The sequence below is a fragment of the Semicossyphus pulcher genome, unplaced genomic scaffold (assembly GCF_022749685.1).
Source record: "Semicossyphus pulcher isolate SPU_LCO1_2020_fin unplaced genomic scaffold, fSemPul1.0.p SCAF_16, whole genome shotgun sequence".
Taxonomy (NCBI): Eukaryota; Metazoa; Chordata; class Actinopteri; order Labriformes; family Labridae; genus Semicossyphus; species Semicossyphus pulcher.
Genome location: NW_027211670.1, coordinates 22,409,580 through 22,432,847, shown reverse-complemented (window position 1 = coordinate 22,432,847; position 23,268 = coordinate 22,409,580). Strand labels below are relative to the sequence as shown.

The 23,268-nt window shown below is 40.5% G+C and overlaps 3 protein-coding genes across 4 annotated transcripts; 1 reads left to right on the top strand and 2 right to left on the bottom strand.

Moving 5' to 3' along the window:
* Window positions 1-1,019: 1,019 nt before the first annotated feature.
* Window positions 1,020-11,639, top strand: gucy2g (guanylate cyclase 2g). The gene is made up of 22 exons (XM_069663918.1): window positions 1,020-1,358; window positions 2,350-2,698; window positions 2,820-2,944; window positions 4,346-4,528; window positions 4,630-4,774; window positions 5,172-5,307; window positions 5,396-5,499; window positions 5,655-5,821; window positions 5,943-6,083; window positions 6,533-6,616; window positions 6,793-6,897; window positions 7,039-7,110; window positions 7,235-7,403; window positions 7,857-8,012; window positions 8,298-8,475; window positions 8,952-9,092; window positions 9,252-9,444; window positions 9,772-9,946; window positions 10,307-10,405; window positions 10,983-11,074; window positions 11,168-11,280; window positions 11,561-11,639. Exons 1-22 carry the CDS (start codon window positions 1,020-1,022, stop codon window positions 11,637-11,639), a joined length of 3,345 nt encoding a protein of 1,114 aa, XP_069520019.1.
* A 1,844-nt stretch (window positions 11,640-13,483) lies between these two features.
* Window positions 13,484-17,706, bottom strand: tectb (tectorin beta). Of its 2 annotated transcripts, XM_069665103.1 has the most exons (10): window positions 17,640-17,706; window positions 17,006-17,196; window positions 16,194-16,345; window positions 16,013-16,085; window positions 15,744-15,847; window positions 15,147-15,230; window positions 14,788-14,950; window positions 14,056-14,134; window positions 13,792-13,824; window positions 13,484-13,557 (listed from the first exon to the last, which is right to left on the bottom strand). In XM_069665103.1, exons 1-10 carry the CDS (start codon window positions 17,704-17,706, stop codon window positions 13,484-13,486), a joined length of 1,020 nt encoding a protein of 339 aa, XP_069521204.1. The 2 variants fall into 2 exon arrangements, with proteins under 2 accessions (XP_069521204.1, XP_069521205.1); XM_069665104.1 differs by lacking the exon at window positions 13,792-13,824.
* Window positions 17,707-21,897: 4,191 nt separating this feature from the next.
* LOC138593178 (dickkopf-related protein 3-like) lies at window positions 21,898-22,760 on the bottom strand. Its single transcript, XM_069664065.1, has 3 exons — window positions 22,608-22,760; window positions 22,189-22,363; window positions 21,898-22,103 (listed from the first exon to the last, which is right to left on the bottom strand). Exons 1-3 carry the CDS (start codon window positions 22,758-22,760, stop codon window positions 21,898-21,900), a joined length of 534 nt encoding a protein of 177 aa, XP_069520166.1.
* Window positions 22,761-23,268: the final 508 nt, after the last annotated feature.

Below are 23,268 nucleotides of genomic sequence, written 5' to 3'. Positions count from 1 at the left end.
TTAGCTAGCTTCAAATTGTAGTAATTAGTAGTAGTAAGGTTAGCGTTAGTAGTCAGGAGTGAGTTTGCAAAAATTACGAAGGTTACAGCTGGCTTGCGCATCACCGAATTGGTTGCCATATGTACGTTATGATATGCATAGCATCACCCCGTCCATTAACTGGATTGGCTCCTTAGGTTTGTGACATCACAAACCCTGCCAATCTGAAAACGTGTTGTTCAGCCTGTGCTTGGTACACTGCAGTTTAAAAGCAGACAGGCCCAGCCATGGAGATGATGAGTTAGTATCTCAAAATAATAATATAAATAAATAAATAAATAATGAGAAATGTTCTTCTTCATATGTGCCAAAGCAACAGAAGCAAGTTGGCGAGACAAATATCCTTAAAGCAATGTCACTGAAGATTATCTAGACATCTCTCATCTGGGATTCACAGTTTAGGTGATTTTGGATAACAAGACAGATTTTAATATCTCCAGGTAGCGTTTTCTACACCAGTGCTCCAAAGCTTGTCAGTGTGCGTTGTAATGCTTGGCCCCAGTCGAAATATTAATGTAATGTTATGTAATTATGTTTTTCATTAAATAGAGATATTTATTCTTTATTTATGAAAAGGTGAACATTACCTTGAGATACAAAGTAATTATTTAAGGATTCATTGAATGATTAAGAGGATCTTTTTTCATCACATTGGCAAAAGTGGGCTTCTAATGGAAACGAGAGAACATAGAATTTAATTTAAATTAATTTATTGTAAGCCCTAATGCATTGAGATAGATCTAATTATCATCAACTTTATAGAAAACGCTTTGAAAAGAAGTCCTCCTTAATGAAGCTTCTTAAGAGTAATTGTCGAATGAAGGACACTCTCTAATGAATTACTTAATGCTCCATTGTACCTCCCATTTTCTCCTCCCTTATCATACGTCCAGCATCACCAGGGATGTTGGGTATTTAAACCCTGTAACATGACAACCAACAGCAGTAGAGTGATGTCAAGGCTGGTGCGTTCTCCCAGCATGAGGTCCACAGTGGTGCTTCTCCTCACACTTGTGTTAACGGCTGCCGCTCTCACCAATACCAGCACCAATGGGTCTCAATTGAACAAGCTGGTCATTGGCTTCCAGGCTCCCTGGAATATGTCCTTTCCCTTCAGCGCCCAGCGGCTCGGCTCAGCCATACAGATAGCCGTGGAGAAGGTGAACACCAACCCCTCCTTCCTGGGGAACTACAGTCTGGATTTCGTGTACACGAACACAGACTGTAATCCCAAAGCTTCCCTGGGAGGGTTCATCCACCAGGTGTGGAAGGAAAATGTGTCCGCGCTAATTGGTCCGGCTTGTCCTGAGGAAGCAGAGGTATGATTTGTGTGATTTTAATGTGACGTGTGTAAGTGTGGAAATTAGAGATCATGCATTAGACTTCCTTTCGTTTTACAGTGAAGAGGAGTTCCGCAGGTGTCCGTCCTGGGTCCACTTCTGTTCACTTTATGTATACATGACTTATCAGAATCTACAGGGTATTGTTCATATGTGTTCATATATATGCAGACAACAGAAAACAGTGATAAGATGTACACCTAGCCAAAACTAGTACATGTGAAATACCTTTTCAACCAATGCTGCCATAGACGATCAATCTTTCAAAAGTTTTGACATCCCATAAAAAGGTAGTTCCAATAAGATACAAACTCAATGGCAGGTTTGTTAGCTTGACTTGGCAAAACCTTTTGCAGTCTAACTCAACAAATGTGCAATAAGTCCTCCATAAATGTCATAAATCATAAATGTGGCCATTGTATTGCACACTAGCTATAGTATCTATTTGTTTCACTCAGTTATGGTGTGTGACCGTTTGTGTTTTTGTTGTAACAATATTTATGCTGCTTTCTTGGCCAGGTCACTCTTCAAAACAAATTTTGATCCCATTGAGGCCTTTCAGGCTTTTACCTGGTCCATGTAGATATACATATATAAATAGTGCATGTTGGTATGTATCCTAATAATACAGACTTTTAGATAAAAGTTTAAAAGTTCAGTATATGCTTTTGTACAGAGGTCCCTTGTGTTAGGCTCTAAAAACAAACTAACAAACAGGATTCCCATTCTATGCTGGATAAAGCTACCGCTCTCATCAGTTATTATGGAGCTTTTTTGCTAAACAACCAGCTTCTACGTCTGCAGGTGATACTATAATTGCACAAATAAGATTGACAAGGTTGATGATGATTACAAAAATTAAACTCAAAACTAAGTAAGTAATGTTGTGTGCATGTGTGGAATCCATAAAACCTCCTCTGGACAGACATTTTTATCTGTTTTGGGGAATTAAACTGAACCTGCATTCCAGGTCACTGGTCTTATTGCATCCACATGGAACATCCCCATGTTCGGCTTTGTGGGACAATCCTCCAAAATGGACAACAGCGATATCTACGATTCGTACATCAAAGTCGTTCCTCCTCTTAAAAGAAGCTCAGAGGTCCTGATCAAGACCTTGGAGTTTTTCGGCTGGCGTCACATAGCGATGATCGGAGGGGGATTAGATTCAAACACTTGGGACAAAGTTGATGCTCTGTGGAAAACGGTTGAGAGTCCGCTGAAAGAAAGATTCAATTTGGCCGCCGCGGTCAAGTTTGATACCAGCAATGTTGAGCTTGTTTACCGAAATGTAAGGTACATCTCTACAGTCGCAAGAGGTAAGGAAAAATAAAGCATTTGGAGCAAACTGCAACTTTTTTTACCCTTAGAAAACACATTTTTAACAGTGATTTGCCTTCTGTTTTCCATATTAACTAAATATTTTGTGCTGTGCATCAGTCATTGTGGTGCTAACAAACAGGGAGGACTCTATGGCTTTGTTAATGGAGGCTGAGCGACAGGGCCTGATGAACGGCGACTACGTTTTCTTCTTGTTGCAACATTTTGAGGTCAGTGGCAGCGTGGTGAGTAAAAAACTTTTAAACACATTAACAGTAACAGACATGTTCGGATTGGTTAAGATCCCAACTCATCCAAAAAGAGATGAGTCAAAAGATGCATCTTTACAGAAGAATTTGTTGCTTTACTGCGAGTCAAGAACTGGAACTATATTCTGTCAAGCAGCTGGAGGGCAAACAGATTCTCACTCCTAGTTGTCAAATATGGCATCTTCTTCTGTGGCCCTACGCTTCAAAGTTTTAAGATGTAGGTACCACTGTACTGTAAGCTCAGTTCGGCACATGCGGAGCTCTTCGGTCAAGTTTCAAATAATGAATATGCAACTTCCAGTTAGACGAAGCTAGTATGTTATGTAACCAAAGCCCCCATATTTGACGTAACAAGCTTAAATATGTTGAGAAACTTTAAAAGTCTTTCAACATCGACTGTTTATTTCACACAGGAATCAAACCCTGTCTCCTGAATGTAAGTTTTTTTGACCCATTGAGTTAGTACCTAAAGTGGCTCTTCATATTTTGAAGAACTGGCCATTACAAAAAACAAACTACCGAAGATTGATAAAATGAGGCTTAGTGTGCAACTGCCAAGGGGCCTTAAGACAAACCAACATGGGGCCCGGAAGGCTCCAGAAGGCACCTTGTAATCTAAAGTGATCAAAGCGTTTAGGCAACATCATAAGTATTATTTATTATAAGGCCCTGAATCTATTGTTTATCACTTCCATTGAATTCATGCAAGGAAAGCCAGCATAAACAGAGGGATTGATAAAGGCATGATTACAGTCTCCATAAAATGTCTTGTAGGTGCTAAGAAGGAATGTGTCAAATAAGCAGTAAACAATAAAAGGTAGATTTTCCACCTGACAGTGTTTGTTGAGTCATCAATGAAAGTCCCATTGATTTATAGACAGAGCCTGACAAGAGCAGGCTCCTCATTTGTAGCTGGCGTCAGTTGATTTTGTCGGCTGCATTGACAACTGTCTCTGGCTTTCAGATTTCAAGCAAAGCTAACTTTGCTAACATTAGCCCCATGAGCTGGTTGAATACGTCATCTCCAGCTGGCTTTATAACGTTTCCCTCTGACTGTTGGGGGTTTGTATCAGCACGTAATGGCTTGATATTGTGCTGACTGAAGCTACATGCCCATGTGAATATGATTTCTGTAGGAGACGTTGAAGTAAAGACACAGAATTGTTCTGACATGTGTGAAGAAAATAAGCCTGTTGTTTTGGATAATTAGACAGCCTGTTATCAGTTAATGGACCATACATGCTTATCTGGAAGTTGGTGATATATTTCATCCCCATTTTATCATCTCCCTACAAATCTTTCATCAAATAATCCAACCTATTTTCCTCCATACCTCTTTACTAAGTGGTTTCTTATGTGTATCTTCTTCCTGAGCAGGATAACTTGTGGAAATATGCCCTGAACAACCGGATTAACCAAGCTGCAATAAGAGCTTTTGACATGGTCTTCATCATTGGCCAGAAATCCTACGAAGGCTATGAGTACTACGACTTCTTTGAGCGAGTCTATGAGAAGCTAAAAGGACACCCGTTTCAGAGCAACCTGACTTCTGAAAGAGAGGTAAGCACCCGTGATGGGAAGAAAAAATCAGATATAAAGAAATTATCATTAAATTGTTAAAGCAACTCATGGCTACAATCATTTTATTCATGTTATTGCAGGTTAGCCCTTACTCTGCCTATGTGCATGATGCAGTGCTTCTTTATGCGATGGGACTGAAGGAAGTCCTCAAAGACGGCAAAGACCCTCACGATGGACGGCAGCTGCTTCAGAGATTAAAAAACAAAAACGACATTCGATTTTATGGTTGGTAGCTGTTTGAAAGAAATGTATCGTTGGGATCGGTTCCAGTTTCAAACAAAAAAAAGAAACAAGATGGCAACAGGAAATGAAAACTCAAGGCTTCAAAACATTAGTCCACAAACTAATGGATGAGTCATAATGGCCTTTCATCCACTCCGCGGTATTTTGTGACCACATCAGATACATTTTGGCAAATGTAACAGAAAATTTAGCTCAAAAACAAACTAGTTTCATGCCATAAGAATGATAATTTTTTGGTGAACTGACCCTTTAATAGGTCATAATTCCATTGACACATGGATTCACCACATCCCAACCCTTAAAACAAATGTACACTAAAGCGCCAGGCTTACACACATATCCATTTATAGTTTAATGTAGTCGTGTCTTATCCTTGCAGGTGCCTCTGGACTAGTCCACTTTGACAAGGAGGGGGAGAGAAATTTGGACTATTCCATTTATGACCTGCAGCATTTAGGAGATGTCACCAAGTTTGTGCCGATCCTCCATTTTGACAGTCACACTAAAACTGTCCGGTAAGAAATGCTTTCACAAAGTCAGACTGTCTGGCTTTAGTTTTTTGATACACATTTTTAAGTATCACACCAAAACATGTCATTTCAGGCCAACGCCCATGTTTTCTTCAATGGTCTGGCCGAAGGGGAGACCACCCTCTGATCAACCAGAATGTGGTTTCAACAATGAACTCTGTGAATGGCTGATTAATGGTAAAGTGACCCTTGAGAACCATTATACAACCCAACCCAAAACACCAATTAACTCAGTTTCCTTTTAGACCACTAACACTCATAAAACACATTTCATAATTGAACCATGCACTTAGACCAAGCTAACCATAATTTATGCTCTTGACTGGATGCAGATATCGCCCTGCTGGCTCTGCTTGTGACCTTCCCTGTCATTGGCGTGCTGGCGGTTTTGTGCATCGGTGTCCTAATTCTGCAGAAGTTACGACTGCAGACGCGGCTCGATGACTCCTGCTGGTGGCTGATCAACTACAGCGACATCACCATCATAAGGGAGCCCTCAGTATGAGCACTAAAACACATGTTGTCTGACTGATAGAAGAATAGAAAGGCCATTTGTACATATATATGTAGGCCTTGTTTTGCGTTAAGCACTTGTTAAGCATTGTTTGTGTTTCCTCCAGGGAATTCAGGGTTTATCTCTAAGCACCACAGCTAGTCAGAGTGGGAGCAATGGCTCTCAGTCCAACTTCTCCAACAACAGCTTTGGCCTGATGGACAAGGCTGGGAAAGAACACGTCTACACCACCATAGGTCTCTACCAGGTACCACTTTTATTCAGAGATTAGAGTGAGCTTTTGTAACCTTTGCTGGACATGGCTATTGGTATGAATTGTAGATGAATGTTATAAGCAGAGCTCCTAGGCCTTTTTACGACTGGGGGGGGGGGGGGGGGGGGGGGGGGGGGTCATGGCAACACTCAGAAGAGGGCACTAAAGGTCGTCCCAGGAAATAAAGTAAGCCGTTGTTAATATAGGCTACAGCAAATGTGTTTAAGACAAGCATGGCAAGGAATTGTGTTCTAATATGCAGATGATGTTATATTCTATAAATGAAAGTTACATTCTCCAGAAACTTTTGGGCTGCATCGGGATTTTCAAATAATTACACTAACATTTTCTGTTGTTTTTCCTATGTATAGACAACTTTGCTAAGTAAACAATATGTTTTTCACTGTTCTTTTCACTGATGTATATTCTTTTAATTCCTCTAGGGAAATCAAGTGGCCGTCAAGTACATAAAGAACCCTGTTAGCACTAATATCCAGAAACCTTCAATTATCACAGAATTTCATGTGGTAAAGTTCCTCTTGTTTATTTTCTGTGAACTGTGAACTGTAACAGAAGAGAATGATATGCTAAGTATTATAATCTAAGACATATTACTGTGTAATTGAAGCTTTTTTTATTGTTTAATTTTGTGTGCAAAGACTGTATGATTATGTGCCTAACCATATTAAACTCTTTAAGACAGATGAAAGAGATGAAACATGAAAACTTGGTGCAGTTCTTTGGTGTGTGCATGGAGCCACAGAGTGTCTGTTTGGTCATCCAGTACTGCAGGAAAGGCAGTCTGAAGGTCAGTGTCCCAGTCGCATGTAAGGATCTGCATCACTGTAGATCGAACAGTTTCATGGTTCCCGAAACTTTATAGGTTTCAAGATTGAAATCTTGTCTGTAATTAATTATTGAACCTTAAAATGTTTTTGTTTTTCTGCAGGATGTCATGAAGGCCTCAGATGTTGAGCTGGATGGGATGTTTAAGTTGTCCTTTGCTTATGACATTGTCAATGTGAGTCAGGGTCGTTTTACCGATATTTTTACTTCACAACATAAAGTTCTAAATGGTGTCGCAATGGTATGAAAATTCTACAATACTGCCTAAATGTACCTTAAACTTTTTATTTGTGTTTTAGGGAATGGAGTTCATTCACAAAAGTAACCTGAAGTTTCATGGCAACCTGAAGCCCAGTACGTGTCTGGTGGACAGTCGACTCCAGATAAAACTCTCCGGCTTCGGACTGTGGGAGTTCAAATACGGGAACAAAAACAAGATCATGCCACTGGAAAACGCCAATTATGACGGTCAGTGGGTGCGTTTATGATTTTCATTAGCCTGAGAATTAATCTCTCAGTACATGTTTGATTTTATTTGGGTGGGGTATCTCGGAATTTTCAGGAACAAAGGCAGTTCCTCTGGACGCTGTTGGATAGACTTACAAAGAATCAGTGCAACCAACAAGTGTCATGGTGGTAGCCTGCCAGTTCCAATATGTTCGATCAACATAATACAAAGAGGATTCACATGCCATGATTTTGTAGACTCCTCAATGGCACTATTCTGTATGTCACCAATTTAATGTAAGGTTTATATTGGCCAGACACAGGTCAGCTGGGAATCTGTCCAAACAAGTTGGGACCAGATGCATCTGCCATCGTGAATAAAACATAAGCCTGTAGGTTTGTCTCGTTCCCAGGCTACTTTATCACAGTATAAATGAAAAGTAACAAATGTGATTTAATTTGTTTGTGTTGTAGAGATGTTCTGGACGGCCCCTGAACTTCTGAGACAAGTTGGTCTCCCGATCAGTGGAACGCCCAAGGGGGACATCTTCAGCTTTGCCATCATCATGTGGGAACTCATGTACAACTCTAAGGGTTTTCCATATCAAGAAATCAACCTGGAGCCCAAAGGTGAGCATTATAGATCAAAGCCATCAGTTGGCATAGTTCTAAGCTTAATCCAAAAGGGAACTGGACATCTGGAAGTTGCAAGCAGTATGTCATGAAATGCAGCCCCACCAGCCTCTAGATCCATGTAGAGCCACCAGATGACTTACTGAAGTAATTGATCAACATTATGAAAAGGACAAAAGTGGTGGACATGCAAACAATGCCATCCCTAGAGCCAGACTGCTAGCTTGGTTTTGACGTTCCAACACTTCAGTGATCCTACCTCTTGCTTTATTTCATCTCAAGAAATCATCACGCAGTTGCGGACTCCTTTCCAAGAAGCACCCCTCCGACCACCGCTGTCTGAGCAGCTGTGCGACGAAAACATCAATTCACTTCTCAGGGTCTGCTGGAGTGAAAACCCTGACCACCGGCCTCCTTTTGGGTCTATAAGGAGACAGCTGAGGGACACCAGCCCAGACAGGTCAGGCCTCTTGCATTTCTGTTTCTTACCCACAATATGCTCCAAAATGGTGTGAGAAAATAAATTGTTTTCCCTTCTGTCATTTGGGCCAACAGAAACAGTGTGTTGTATGGTTACAAAGGGAATGCAAATGATAATCAGGGAGTGTGCTGTCATAAACTATCATTCAGAGATGCATACCTTCGCCTGGGCTTTTAAAATTCTTTACTTTTAATTTGCTTAGATCTAAGGGCAGTGACTGGAAATATGTGGCAATGGGGAAAACGTCCAAATATTAAAATGTGCTGATGCTAAAATTACCCCAAAAATGATGCAATAACATATTATGTTCCTTGGCGCATGGGTTCACTTTTAACGTTCAACCTAATTTAATTGAAATCTGTTTTACAACATTTATTCTGCTAACTAGCTTACAACCAAACCTGACTGAAAAACAAACTCCTAAATGGAGGCTATCATGATTTTCTGTACTGTAGTCATGCAAATATACTAGATAATATGGTGGATAAGTTGGAGAAATATGCAAATCACTTGGAGGAGGTGGTGGAGGAGAGGACCAATCAGCTCACAGCAGAGAAGGCCCGTGCAGACAAGCTTCTATCCAGCATGTTACCAAGGTACAAGATGTAACTGCATTAAAATAATCAATATTACATTATTTCAATTAGCAATTTATAGTAACCCATTCAAATCCAGACAACGGTTCCACCAGTTGAATGGGCTTCCACGACCCCATGCCTTACCTTCAGTCTGTGCTGTCGCTTCATTGTTCTTAGGTACATTGCAGACCAGCTGATGTCAGGGAAATCAGTGGCGCCGCAGAGCTACGACATGGTGACCATCTTCTTCTCCGACATTGTGGGCTTCACCTCCATGTGCTCCGTCAGCTCTGCGATGGAGGTAGTAAATTTCCTCAACGACCTCTACAGCCTCTTTGACGACATCATCAAGATGTACGATGTCTACAAAGTGAGTCACACACAAAACAGATTGATACCGCTATCTTTATGAAGCTACAGCCAGCACATGGTTAGCTTAGCATCAAACAAAGAGTGGAAACAGAGGGTTACAGCTAGCCTGGCTCTTTCCAAAGGCAATTCTTGGAAGACAAGTAAAACAGAAAATCTCAATAATAAGAGAAAATCTTGTTATTGCAACATAGCGAAAAAGTGCATTAATCAAAATGTTTAAACTATTGCTTTAAAATGTATGATTTTAATTGCACAAAGCTCCTTTTGCACGGATTTTTTCAAGCTTCCAATCGTTCCAAATTCTCAGCATGTTGCATCTTTATAGGTGGAAACAATTGGTGATGCTTACATGGTAGCTAGTGGTCTACCAATCAGCAACGGCAATAAACATGCTTTGGAGATATCCACAATGGCTCTGCATTTCCTGAGTGCCATTAAGGTCTTCAGAATCCGCCACATGCCCACAGAGATTCTTGCCATTCGCGTTGGGATACACTCAGGTAAGAGACAGTACTGAAAGAACCAACTAAACCGATCTGAAATTAATGGAGAAGTAGGCCTCCAGGGTCTAGACCAAGGTTTTTGTCCCTCTGGAAGGTACTTGGAATGATTTCAGGTGGCTTAAAATAGGGCCATCTTTGAATAGTTTCGATGTGCTATGTTAAGTTTTTGTGCATCAAATACTTGGAAGAAATCAGAAATGTTGTAATTGAAGTACAAACAAGGTATGCAGGATAATTTGGTCCGACAAACTTAGCAATAATACTTCATGGTGTACTTTGTTGAAGTTTGTTAATGAAGAATTGACATTTGAGAAGTTTGACGGCACATAAACACGCGGCCTGTTACGGGTTTTGCAGGTCCAGTGGTGGCTGGAGTGGTGGGCACCACTATGCCTCGCTACTGTCTCTTTGGTGACACGGTGAACACGGCCTCTCGCATGGAAAGCAACAGCCTACGTGAGTGAACAAAAACAAACCTTTGCAGAGTTTTCGTTGAGTAAATCATTCTTTCAATTCCATCGTTCAAACCTTCTGGATTCAACCTTAGAAAAGATGAAAAACAGGTATTTTCAATGTAAAGAATGCAACTTCGAATATATTGTTATCAGCTAGTGTGGAACGATCCAGGGACGCAGCTGTAGCGATGCTGGTCTGTCGGTCTGTTGGTCCATCATTTGGAGACTGAAAATATGTTATGAACAATCGGATTAATTACTATGACATTTTGTACGGACCTTTATTGATTCTGATTGGTTAATCACAGCATGCTGAGGTCTGCTATTTCTAAATAACAGACCGTTGCTATGAAGAACAGACTGTTGCTAGGGATGCAGCTCCAAACACACAATCCGGAGGACAAAGTGTAATCATATCAATCCGCCAGTCCGTCAATCTGTTAACATTTGGGGGGAAAAAAAGCGACAGAAACACTGAAGAGAAAGCAATAAAAAATGTAATTAAATTAAAAAATTGGAAGATGTAACAACCACAAAGTAAACTTTGTCTGGTACGCTCTTCTGCATATGTCACACAGCCCTGAAGATCCACATATCTCAGAGCACGGCCGACATTCTTGTCCAGGCCGGATCATTTGAGCTGGAGGAAAGAGGGGAAATCGAAATGAAGGTGACTCGTCTCTGCTTGGGGTTTCTTTTCCAATAAGATGCGAAACCTGTTTTTTCATGTTTTCTGACCAGTGTGTGTTTGTGTCCCTGACAGGGTAAGGGGAGTCATAAGACCTACTGGCTGTATAACAAACAAGGGTTTAATCCTCCTCTTATTGATAACAGCTCTCCAGCAGCCAGCAGTCCTAAACTACAAACAGAGGTACTGTAAAAGCACAGCAGAGAGTATTTTATGTATAGTGTTTTGTATATTTACCTGTATTTTTGATATCTCTGCTCAAGATCTTAGGATTGGTCAGAACAGAGAAAAAAGCCCAGAAAACCCTGACCAAAGCTCATATGACCGATAAGAGGATGACTACTGTGCACATTTGAAGAACAAGTGGATGTTCTTACCATATTTCAGATAAATTGACAAGAATGTCTGGAAATCTGGACAGTTATGTAGCTTTAACAGAACGCAGAACCTGTTTGTTTCCTCCACCAGAGAAGAGGAAGAGAGGAGACAAAATGAGGATGGAGTGAAGAACCTGGATTACAACCTGGGCAACATGTTGTCTTTCTAGACTCAGGTTATAGGACAGATCCACCCTCTCACACGACAATATGATTCAATGCTATTACACAAATAGATCGTTTAATTCCAACTGTTTTTAGATGCACATATTGTGTGCTTTGACTCATATGCAATCTAACATATTCTCCTAAATTAGTCAAGCGCCTTTTAGTAGTCCTGCTGCTGTAATGTTGAAACCTGTGATAATATTAATTTTCTATCTGTGCAAAGTGTTAATTATTTCCGTTCAGAATCATTTATTTAATATAGTTATATTTATTCATGCATCAATGTATCTTTAATGTTGCAGCTGGTGAAGGTGGAGCTCATTTTAAGAACTTTGGGTGGCTTGTGAACTGTTCTCCCAAGATCAATTAGAAAATACATTACAGCCACTTTCTGCATGCAAAAGGCAGAAATTTGTCTTGCATGTGCAAATATATGCCATATAAAACACACACTCGAAAGGTGGCAGATTTAAAACCATTCAAAACACTTAAAACAAAACATAAAAAACAGATACAATAGAACAACATTAAAGGACGACACCAGGCTCTTAATGGTGAATATTAAAGGGGTGGTCAATAATAATATAAAGTGCAGTATGAGGTAGCAGGCTGACTTTAAAGTGTCCTTATTAAGATGTTTTATGGCAACTGGGACAAACGATTTTTAAGTTTAGATTTGATCTTAACCAATAAGAATAAATCAGAATTAATTTGTTGAGAATATTTTGTATTATTTATCTTGAGCTGCAAAATAGCTTATGTTAAGGCTAAAGAAGCAGAAAATGGAAATGTATGTATCAAAAAACACACTGTACAAAATTGAAGCCAAAATACCCCCCGTGAGGGGCGCTGCTATCTTGTGCTTTTGGAGTCAGAAACTGCGCAGTAGAGATCGGCGGGTGGTCCGCTAACCCTAAACACAAACTGAAGATCCGGCACATCAGGGTGTTTAACAGCAGAACAGCTTCTTGTGTTGGTCTGAAGCAGATATTCACAGTTATGGAAAGTTCAATTATGTCTCCTCTCACCGTTCCTCCTCTACTCTGCTAATCCGGAACAGATCGACTGCAGGAGCCGGATTTGTCATCACAGCTGTCAGTCATGAGGTCACACCCCCTTTTTATAGCATCAAATAACGAATTAAAAATAAACTTGTCTGACCTATACTGCAGCCAGTCAGCAGGGGGCGATAGAGAGGTTTTGGCTTCACCTTAAGGGAGCTGTCATGTCATCCATCTTTTTGTACAGTCTGTGGTAAGAGGAAACAAAGTGTATGAGTAAGATAATGATCGAATGATCACTTATAGCCGTACATTTTAAAAGAAAACAACAAACTCCATACAAACAAATTAAATTGGTGCCTTTGGTGAATCTGTGACTGTTGCTTTTCACATTTTCATTTTGTTTTCATGCTGCTGCAACAAACAAACAACAGATGATCACTGCTTCTAATCCCAGAATGCCTAAAGTGTCCTTTATATAAGATACAGAGAATATCATTCAGCAGTGCTGTATGCAACATTATGTATGTTACAATAAATCCATTGTCACTGTTGTTACACATTCACAGATGTTCCAGGTGGAGTCATTTAAATAGAAGACATATATGACTTCTGTTTGTTGATGTCATGTTAAGAGTCTGGTTGTTTTATCTGTCATGAATAAAATTGTTTATTTATTTACAAACATTGTGACAAATTATCAAAAGTCTAAAGTAAAGAGGGACAAGGATATTTATTTTGTGTATTTAATCTTTATTGGAAAAGCAGTAAACTGATGTTTAGTACAATAAAAGATGATCCAAAGCCTCCATGCATGTCCTCCCCTCTGTGTGTCAAAGTTTTTACTACAGTCTTGCTCCATTTACTAAATCACAGCACGTGTTTATCAGGACGACCAGCAGGAGGAAAAATGAAGCACCTGTGATGAAAAAGACGGAGAAATCACACTTTCATTTTAAAACTTAAAGTGGGGCATAATTTGAGTCTTTCAAGCTTCAAAACAATAAAATGTTGATTAGACTTTTTGGACCAACAAGAGTCCGATTATTTTAGGAGGATTCAAATCAAAATGTTTGAGAATAAGGTAAAAAAAAAAAGTTAAACTGTGAATTAAATGTATCAAATATCATCAACAAACATCCCATTTGTTTACCTTTGATGTGTCCGTTATTGGAGGATCCATTACCTGTCAGCAGACAGATAAAAAGTCATGATACAAACTTAGACAGTAAAGACAAAAGAATCAACAGTTGGCTGTCTGTGGGTATTCATGGGAGGGCGTGATGTTCGAAGTAAAAACAGACTTTAAGACTCAAACTTGGAACGTTGAAATAAACAATATTTGCATGTCATAGATTTTCACTGAGAGAAAAAGAAGTTATTTGAATTTAAAATGTGAAATCATGGCGTACTGTACCTTTAATGTGAAACTCAGCAGTCAGGATCCCCCCGCTTGGTTCTGCCATTGTTGACAGACTCCTCTGAGAGCACGGACTCTGTGAGGAACAAACAAAGAGGAAATATGGGCTGTGTCCTAAGTAGTACATTTTTCACATTATCAAACAATAACTTTAAATGTAAATTGAATACAAAAAAAGATAACAATTAGATTATTTGATCATTCGGATAATTCAATGCTTTGGCTGGATTTCGAGGTGAAGCCATATTTAACTACTTCACATACAGTTAGCTGGTCCATCCAGCGATTACAAACCGAGGGTTCTGGCCCCTTGAAAGGGTCACCAGATAATTCTGAGAGGTTGTTATTATATTATTATATTGTTGTCACGGGAGACGATAGAAGAAGACACATCTGTCTTTCTTCTTCAGACATTACTCAAGTGTTAAAATTGTGACACACTGGCTCATTTTATCTCCTTTTAATCACTTTTTAACAACTCCCAGACATCTGAACACAACAAAAAGCCCAGATGAGATACTGATTTTTAACGGAAGGTACAAAACGCATCTTCTTCGTCGAAAGCTTGAAAGTTGAGTGTGGATTAAGGGGAAACAGAAATGTTGTGTTACCGCTCACGGACCCCGTGACTCTCTATGTTCTACTTCAAAAGTTGATGTAATTGTAAGTGTAGAAAAAGAAATAGATAAACAATGGGAACAACAGCGAAAAAAGTGTGAGTGTACTCACAGGCAGACAGTTGAGCCTCTCTCCATCACAGACCTGGACCTCACAGTGAAGCCAGACGGTGGAAACCTTCTCCAGCCGTTGGAACCGGAAAGAGTTGAACTTGAACACGGAGCGGCTGTCTTTGGCGTTCTCGAAAATAGTCACAGTGTTGTCAGAGGGGCAGCTGTTAGAAGATACAACCTGTTGTACTTTAAAGAGCATGAGGAATAGTATCCTGATGCTAACAAGCTAACAAGCAGTAAACCTGATTCTTATTCAAATCTGTCGAGCCCCGAAGCCTCTGTGGGTCTTTCAGACTTTGAACAAATTATTAAAGTTTAGCTTTTTAGGTTAAACCAGCTAAAAGTTTAACACCATACCTGTTAATGATGAGACTCCACCTCTTCTTGTCTGTTGAGTAAGGAGTGGGAGTGGCCCAGCAGTTGCTTATAACAACTTTGAATCTGAGACACAGGGTATTATAATAAAAAGATTAGTATAATGAGAATTAACTGATATAAATGTAAAAGTATTCTTTAAAGAGGGGGTATTATGCTGTTTCACATTTTAAGACATATATATAATGTTCCAATGTTGGGATGTTCAGACTAAATGTGTATCTGTAAATCTGTAGGTAAAAGTATGTTGGAGGAATCCCCAGGCTTCTCAGCTCAGTCTGCAGTTTTTTCTACAAGCTGCACTTAGTGACGTCACAATGTGCAGCCTCAGCAGGCTTCGGAGAGCTGGCCAATCAGAAGAAAGCGGGCTTGTAGGGCCGGGGTTTCTTAAAGGGACAGCGCTGACTGAGTCGTTTCAGGCAGAGGCCGTATGAGGGCCTGCACAGAGCACCAGAGTTTTTTTGACTGTAAATTATGCTAAGCTACTCTAAAGGTATCACAGAGTGAAATATGAAGCTTGGAATTAGCATAATACCCCCCCTTTAAAAACTGGGGAAATGTGGCTATGTGTTAATTTACCTGTTACTGAGTCCTTTTGCCTCGATGCCCATGAAGACCTCAGAGCCGATCTCAGAAGTGTCGATCACATAGGGAGCATCTCTGGCATACAGGAACTTTGAATTCTAAAACAATGCATAAATAAATATATTTTCCTTCATCTGACCATGCCTGCAACTCTTTTATTTGCATCATACGACTGTAACAAGTAGACCAAATAAATAAATGTAACTTAACATGTTGTAATAACTCTTCCACTGGAGAAGCTGAGTGTGTGAGCGTCTACTCACCGTGAACACACTCATAGACAACTGTGATCTAAAAGTGCCTAAACTCCCGTTGTTGACATAAACTGTAGCCACTCTGGAAAAAGCAGAGGGTTTAGTAAAAACGCTGCAAGTCTTTGGGTTAGAGTGAACAGATCTTACGCACAGTGACTGCAGACGCCTCGCGTCCTGGATCGATGCTTACCTCTGGCTGAAGACCGCGTTATTTACCAGGTAGGCCGCTCGGTACACGCAGCTGAAGGTGTAGTTGACCGGCTGGTTTCTGACTGTGAGCGAGGTATCGTTGGACACGATGGAGTTGTAGAAGATGTATTTGGGGTCTTTGCCTGGCATGTACTGTGGAGAACAATGGAGATTAACATCAGAAGAACATTAATTAACTTGCACTATATGGTTGCAGAAGTATTCAGAACCTTTGCTTTAGTGCAAGTAGTAATACCACACTGTAAAAATACTCTGTTGCAAGCATTGATGTCTTGTTTTTCTGGAGCTTATTTGGATTATTTCATTGTGGATGAATCTGGTGATTATTTTCTCTAACAAGCAATGAATCGTTAGTTTATAAACATTCTCAAAATAGCAAGAAATCCCGTAACAGTTACCAAGACCCCTTTCCCACCTAAATTAGCGCGTTGACGCAGGTTTTTCAGACCCGGGAGGACCCGCCAATAAATGCCGAATTGTCTCTTTTCCCATTGCCAGTGGAGTATACTCTTTCAGTCTCTTTTCTGTTGCTTCATCGTCTGACGTGCCCGAAACAGGGTTAGTAAACAGTGAAGACGTTACAGAGGTTAGGTCTTTATTGTATCTATTACTCATTCAGTCTGTGTATCAAACTCGGCGCCGACAATTTGGATAATTACCCGGGTCTACTGCAGAGTAATTTGACCCGAGTCTGAATGCCGATTGAAACCTTTCCCACGAAGCAAAAAAGCCGGGTGTTAGCGGGTTTTAGCAGGGATTTTGACCAGTGGGAAAGGGGCTGTAGTGTCTCACCTCAGACTGTGTGCCGCAGTACGAGTGGTTTTTGGGTGTCAGGTCTGAGATGATGAAGCGGTAGAAGCCCGGGCTGTGTACCCCAGAGTAGCAGACTCCTCCCAGGGACAGCTGGTCAATCTCCCAACCGTACGGACACTCCGGGACGTTGGCAATGATGGCATTGGGGAAACAGGACACCATTACATAGTCTAAAATAAAAAAACATGAGACATAATCAGAAACTCTTTCTGATCTTATCACTTTTACATGTTTTTGTGAAACTACCTGAACTTCTTACACTTAATATTTTCTTAATGAAGTTTTCTATTGCTTCCTTCATCTCCTCAATAAATAGACATTTACTGCACTGATTTGTCCCCTTTTTCTAGTTGAAGTGTTTCTTTGTGAAGTCTTACTTCTCCAATCAATAGTGTAAGGATATGTGGTGTCCCGTATTTTAAAGACAGTAAATCCCTGTGCCACTAATTTTTTATTTCGGGCATTATCACTAACATCTTCAGCGTGCCAAGGATTACGTTGTGCTTTCGTCGAACTCCCACTGAACCTGAGAAATGATTCCTTGAAATACTTTGGCTATGCATTTTGAAAGGACAACCACATTAGACTTCTCTTTGTACCTCAGTAATGTTACCTGCTTTTTGGGGCGAGCATGTCCATGCAACAGGCAGAAACATCAATAATGCACCAACAGAAGCCATACTGTGATGCTGCAGAAAGAGATTTAACTTTAGCAATAAGCAAAATTTAAAGGAAACTATATCAAGATTTAAATGTGTCGTAAAAAAGACTCACCTGTAGGGAAAAAAACAGCTTTGACTGGTCTGATGTCAAATGATCCTCATGGCTCTTCAGCAGGTTACCAGCACCAGTGATTCTTCAGTGAACATCTGAACAACCAGAGGAGGTATTTTATACTGTCACAGGTGTAGGTAATCGACTTTCCCCCCATTCTTTGCGTCTCCACTTTTCCCCCCTGGCAGGTTCGGTTTAAGAGCTCTATTGTGGAGCCGCTCACAAAAGCTCTCTGTGCTGCTCGGACATTGACTTTCAAATGACCAGCGTCTCACGGGATTAGCACTTGAGGGTGATTAAGTCACCTTTTCTAGGAATGGGCAACTTGTCAATTTATACAGTGAATACCAAAGATCCATGGCTTGTCGAGGAGCAGTTAGTGTGTTTCATATATAATCAGCTTCATCAGTGTAGATTAGGAAGAAGAGACACAAGTATACACAGCTTGGAGCTCAATATGCAGCTGACGGTTCTGTAGGAGTTGGTATGGACGTATGTTTTAGCACCATTTCTTTTCTATATTCAAAGAAGCTGTTAGAGATTTTGGAAAGTAACCTTATTTAGTTCCTGATGGAAGGTGAATTGAGAAGATTGGCACCACTCTTACCTCTCATACCTGTAATATAAAGCTATAAACACATGTGGATAAGCATAGCTTAGCATAAAGACTAGAAAAGGGTTGGGAAATAAGTCCTGAGTCATGCCCTGTTCTCAAGGGGCTGAGAAATGAAGCCAATGCCTAATTGCCAAAAACTGCAGTTCCTCATGTGGCCACTTGAGGCTGATTCCAAAAGCGAGTCAATCCCCATCTAACACCATGTTAACGCCAGACTACACAGCAGATATAAACAAGTTCACAGCCAGGAGCAAAAAACTGTTTTGATCACTGTAGCTTATTTCCAAACTCCTAATAATTATACAGGGCTGTTACCACCACAAATAGAATCTGATTCAATGGGAAATACTGTTAAATCTCTAATTAGCCAGGCAATGAATTGAAATGCTTTGGGCAAAGACTGTATAGTTTTGATCACTTACCTTTGCCAAACCTGCGCTACCCGCCAGCTCCACCCTCTAGTAAAAATATGTTCACTTCTGGCTCTAAAGAACGTTGGCCAAAGCCACCATGCCAAACTCTTCTGTTGACGTCACAGTGGCTGCTTCCATTACTCAATCAAAGTCTATGGTCCAAAGTTACAACCAACACCCCAACAGCTCACTATTTACACTTATAAACCCAAGTTTAAGAATGCAAATTGGCCCTTTTTTCTTGCTTTCCCAGCACATAACCTCATCTAAAATGAAAAAAACATATTTTTAGAGTTTAGTCTTTGTAAGATTATCAAAAGGAAATAATAATATGTAGGTTTTAGAAGTGCTGGTAGGTGTTTTTTTTAACTTTTAGTAGGAGCCAGGCTAACTATACCACTTTTTATGTTGCGGACCCGCCACAGCGCTCCGCCATTATGCCGCCTTTGCCATTTTACATTGGACCAACCAACGCCGGTGCAAAGCCGTCCCAGTGAGTTGACAGTCGCAGTGAGTGTTTCTACAAGGTGTTCTGGCGTTGCGGAAGCAAAACGTGCAAGGTGTAAACAAACAGTGCGTGCTTCACATACACACTGCGCTGTTCCACCCTGGCGGCTTCACTGTTTACACTGACGACTTCCCACCATTCCGTGCATTTTACATAGATACGTAATAGATGTGTAATAATCCCCACTTTGAACTGGCAGTGTAAAAGGGGCTTATTTCACCTGATTTCCAGCCTTTATGCTAAGCTATGCTAACTTGTGTATATGCCTTCCCCTCTAACTCTCTTCCAGAAAGTAAAGGGACTTTCCCAAATTGTCAGACAATTAATTTAACCAGTAAATCTTCGATGACAGAGCCTGAACCTGTCCGTCATTTTCCTTCTTTTTGTCGTGTTCACCAATCAGGACACAATGTTAGAAACAGAACACCATTTAGAAAGCTAAACACTGCAAACAGACAAGTATAGATAGCTTCAAAATGTGATGGCAGCTCAGATAAGAGCAGACATACACTAGTAAGTATTGTTCTTCAGTGGAGATGGTAGGCCTGTGTTCGGCAGCATTCAGTCTTATAAGGTTTCTCACAGTCTTTGTGCCAACAGTCTTTTGGATGTGAGTGAAATGTGTGTTCTTATTAGGCGTTTACATTATTTTTATGTTTGTATCAAGCTTCCCTCAGCATATGTAGCTTTAGTTTTGATGTAGTGCAATATTTTGTGCCTGTTCAGTGAACAGTTTCTCCTAAATTTTGTCTCTTAAATCAAATTTAAAAAAAAAAGTTGCTCAAGTTTAGGCACATCATGTCAGAATCAGCAAAGCTATAAAAACTGCAAATGCATCAATAAAGATTGAAATCTTTCTTCTTTTCATAGTTAAGCTACAAAATCCAAACCTCCCTGCGAAGCCTTGATGATGAGAGCTGTAAAATGACACCGAAGAGGTTAGACACTAATGTTCTTCACAGAACAATTCCAGTCACCCATCAATTGCAGGGGCAAGCTGCAGACGATTAGCATCTGAATGGAGCAATGGGGGAATTTGTAAGGGTTAGTCCAGGGAAGATACCGATCTAAGAACGAGCCAGGGGACAGCTAGCGTTACAGCATCTGGTGAAGCTAACAATCGGGAGCAGCGAGATTCCAACATGTTAGGTAACGACGGCCTGCGATCCAAGAAACGTGCACAGAGGAGGACAGAGTCTGTGTGGACGTTCCCGAGGGTCAAGTGTGAGTTTTAAGTGAGATCTATTGAGTTTGAAACATGGACTCCATCTAAAATCTTAACAGTGTCCATAATAGTGGTGACTCCTTCATGCAAAACATGAGGACATGGTCAGAGTTGATGAAATCTGGCAATCAGCAGATTTCAAAGAGATTCAGCATTTTTCAAACCTCTCCCGCAGCGTAATTCACTCCCATAACTATCTGTAGTGTAACATGTTTCCAAATTGATGTTGTGTAGACAAATCTTTGCGGCAAGATGTTAAGACAAGTTAATATGCAATATGATGTAAATATCATACTGTAATGTCATGATATTTTACCTTTTCTTTCTTGAAAAAATGACTTGGACTGAAAATCTTTTATATCAAGATTTGATGACTCATTTTGAAACTCCCCTTTCTTGTTTTCCTCCAACTCTGGCTCAAGTTTTATGTTGAAAAACTGAACATTTCCTGTTTTAATATGTTGTACAATTAAAGTGACATGTGTGCATGACCGCTAAACAAATTCTGTTTGATTTTTAAAAACTTTCACTTCAGACACAGAAAAGTTGCTTGAACAGAAAGCTTGGGTTTAAATGTGCTTTTAATTATTACAAACATCCTTATTTTCTTCGTTTTAAACATTTTTGATACAGATTTTTGCTTTTGAACAGATTTCTTTTTATTCTTTATACTGAAGAGGAACACACACTCATAGCTATAATTACTAAATGCACGAGGAAGATAAACCCAGCTACACACAACAGTGCTTATGTCAATATTTACAGAATGAAATAATAATAAAAACATTGTTGCTATAAAACTCTAATAAAAACATGTAGTTATGCAACACAATCATATACATTATATATACACATAATAAATAGCTTTAATGTTGAGGACGGTGTCACGGTTTGGGCACTTGGCAGGTCCAACTTGTTTGTTCTGGTTGGTAGAAAAAATCTCTCCTGAAAGACAAATAAACTGCAGTTAGGCCATTTATCTTTAAAACTAACAAATACATGAAACCTTTGGAAACATAATTTAAAAATGTTACTAAGACACTGCAAAGGGCTTTATGAGGTTTAACAAGTTGTACTCAGCAACTCTAATGAAAAGAACCACAAACACTGGGCCTGGGACCTCTGATGACACCTCACTCCCGAGTGCAAAAATAAGTATTAGTATGAATCATGTAAGTCTTAAGACAACATTTTGACATTGTTTACCTTTAAAAGTCCCAATAATGTATTACCTGCCTGACTTGTACTTTAGTTTTTGAAATGCTCCAATATTCAACAACAAGTATCGACAAACTGACACTTGGTTATAACTCCAGCCTTGGCCTGTGGTACTACTTACTCTCTTTGCTGTGGGGCACTGTTTCCACGACACAGCAGCCCCTCATCACATGGACAAATCTGGTTTATGCTGAACGCCAGACCACCGTCAGGAACGTAGCAGCTCTCTCCACGGATCAGACGTCTCTTGCACACCTGTTCACCGTGGTGTCGAGCACAGCACATGGATGCACCACAGTCCCTGTCAACTTTACACCTGGCTCCTGGAAGAAGAAAACTACAGTTATTTAATGTACAAAATAGCGCAGAGTTGCTTGTTTTACGTTTTAAATTTCTTTGCTGCCTTACCCTCTTGTCCGTTAGGGATGCTGCGGTGGCACTTTCCAAACATGCAGCTGAGCCCGCGGACACACTGGGAATCCCTCCGACAGTAGTGGCCCTCCCCTCGCAGAGGAACACAAAGGCCAAAGTGTCGGTCACAGGAGAAACCCCGCCCACAGGCCCTGTCGTGATCACAAAGAGCCTGCAAATAAAGAGATGAAACTGTTAAAACTTGCATTAAAACGTGGCCAAAATTTAAGTATTGGAATGACAATTTCTTGCATTATCAGCAAGTTATCTTATAGAAGTTGGGAAACCTTACACTTATTCTTGGTACAACTATATTCTGAGCATAAAAACAAATATTTTACAACACAGACCGTTTGAAACATGGTTTAAAAGTTTAAATGAATTCAAGAGAAGCAGAGAATTCAGTCGTATCTTACCGTGATTGGTTTGGCTACCGGAGCGCTTTCTCTTAGCGCCTTCGCTCCTTCTTTGGGAGGGCTGTGAGGCATGTTGAGCATCCAGGCCCAGATACGAGCCTCTGCCCAGGAGAAGCAGAGACACAGGACGATCATCTGCAGGTTCCCCAACATTTCCAGCGATTGAAAAAAATGCCAAGTGAGAACGGGAAAAATAAAGACTAAAAGAGAAGGAAAGTCTCAGCACTGTTTACAAATCCAAAGTTTTAAGGTCCCAGAAAATGTTTCAGAGTCAGGACTGCAGGGATCCAGTGACAGTGGCTGCCTCCTCTTCTAGGATGACTTTTATATGTCACCAGGGCTTGACTCCCCCCCCAACCAGGCTGTTTGTCCAAGCAACAGGGTAGGAGGAGACAATTAGTTGTTAATGGATTAACTAAATTGCCCGGGTCGCCCCCCGCAGACAGAAAATAGTGGCAAAATGACCAGTCGTGGAGCGGGGAGAAAGAGGGGAGATGGGGCGGGGAGGGGACGGATGGACGTGATGGGCTGACAACAGCTTCACACAATGGAGCCACGACAAGCACCACCTCTGTGTGGTTATCTCCGCCAGACAAACAAATGAGGAGGACAAAGGCAGACAAATGCATGACATGTTTCACTACTCGCTGAGTGACAGGTA

What these genes read in the sequence shown, in the direction of transcription:
- tectb (XM_069665103.1), bottom strand. Translation starts at nt 17,706, where the DNA reads ATGGCTTCTGTTGGTGCATTATTGATGTTTCTGCCTGTTGCATGGACA. An exon ending in TGTCTATGAGTGTGTTCACG is followed by an intron (nt 15,848 to 16,012) that starts GTGAGTAGACGC and finishes GCATTGTTTTAG; the next exon opens with AATTCAAAGTTCCTGTATGC. An exon ending in TGCTGAGTTTCACATTAAAG is followed by an intron (nt 13,825 to 14,055) that starts GTACAGTACGCC and finishes GTCTGCTGACAG; the next exon opens with GTAATGGATCCTCCAATAAC.
- gucy2g (XM_069663918.1), top strand. Translation starts at nt 1,020, where the DNA reads ATGAGGTCCACAGTGGTGCTTCTCCTCACACTTGTGTTAACGGCTGCC. An exon ending in CCATCATAAGGGAGCCCTCA is followed by an intron (nt 5,822 to 5,942) that starts GTATGAGCACTA and finishes TGTTTCCTCCAG; the next exon opens with GGAATTCAGGGTTTATCTCT. An exon ending in TTATCACAGAATTTCATGTG is followed by an intron (nt 6,617 to 6,792) that starts GTAAAGTTCCTC and finishes TCTTTAAGACAG; the next exon opens with ATGAAAGAGATGAAACATGA.
- LOC138593178 (XM_069664065.1), bottom strand. Translation starts at nt 22,760, where the DNA reads ATGTTGGGGAACCTGCAGATGATCGTCCTGTGTCTCTGCTTCTCCTGG. An exon ending in CGGTAGCCAAACCAATCACG is followed by an intron (nt 22,364 to 22,607) that starts GTAAGATACGAC and finishes CTTTATTTGCAG; the next exon opens with GCTCTTTGTGATCACGACAG. An exon ending in CATCCCTAACGGACAAGAGG is followed by an intron (nt 22,104 to 22,188) that starts GTAAGGCAGCAA and finishes TTCTTCTTCCAG; the next exon opens with GAGCCAGGTGTAAAGTTGAC.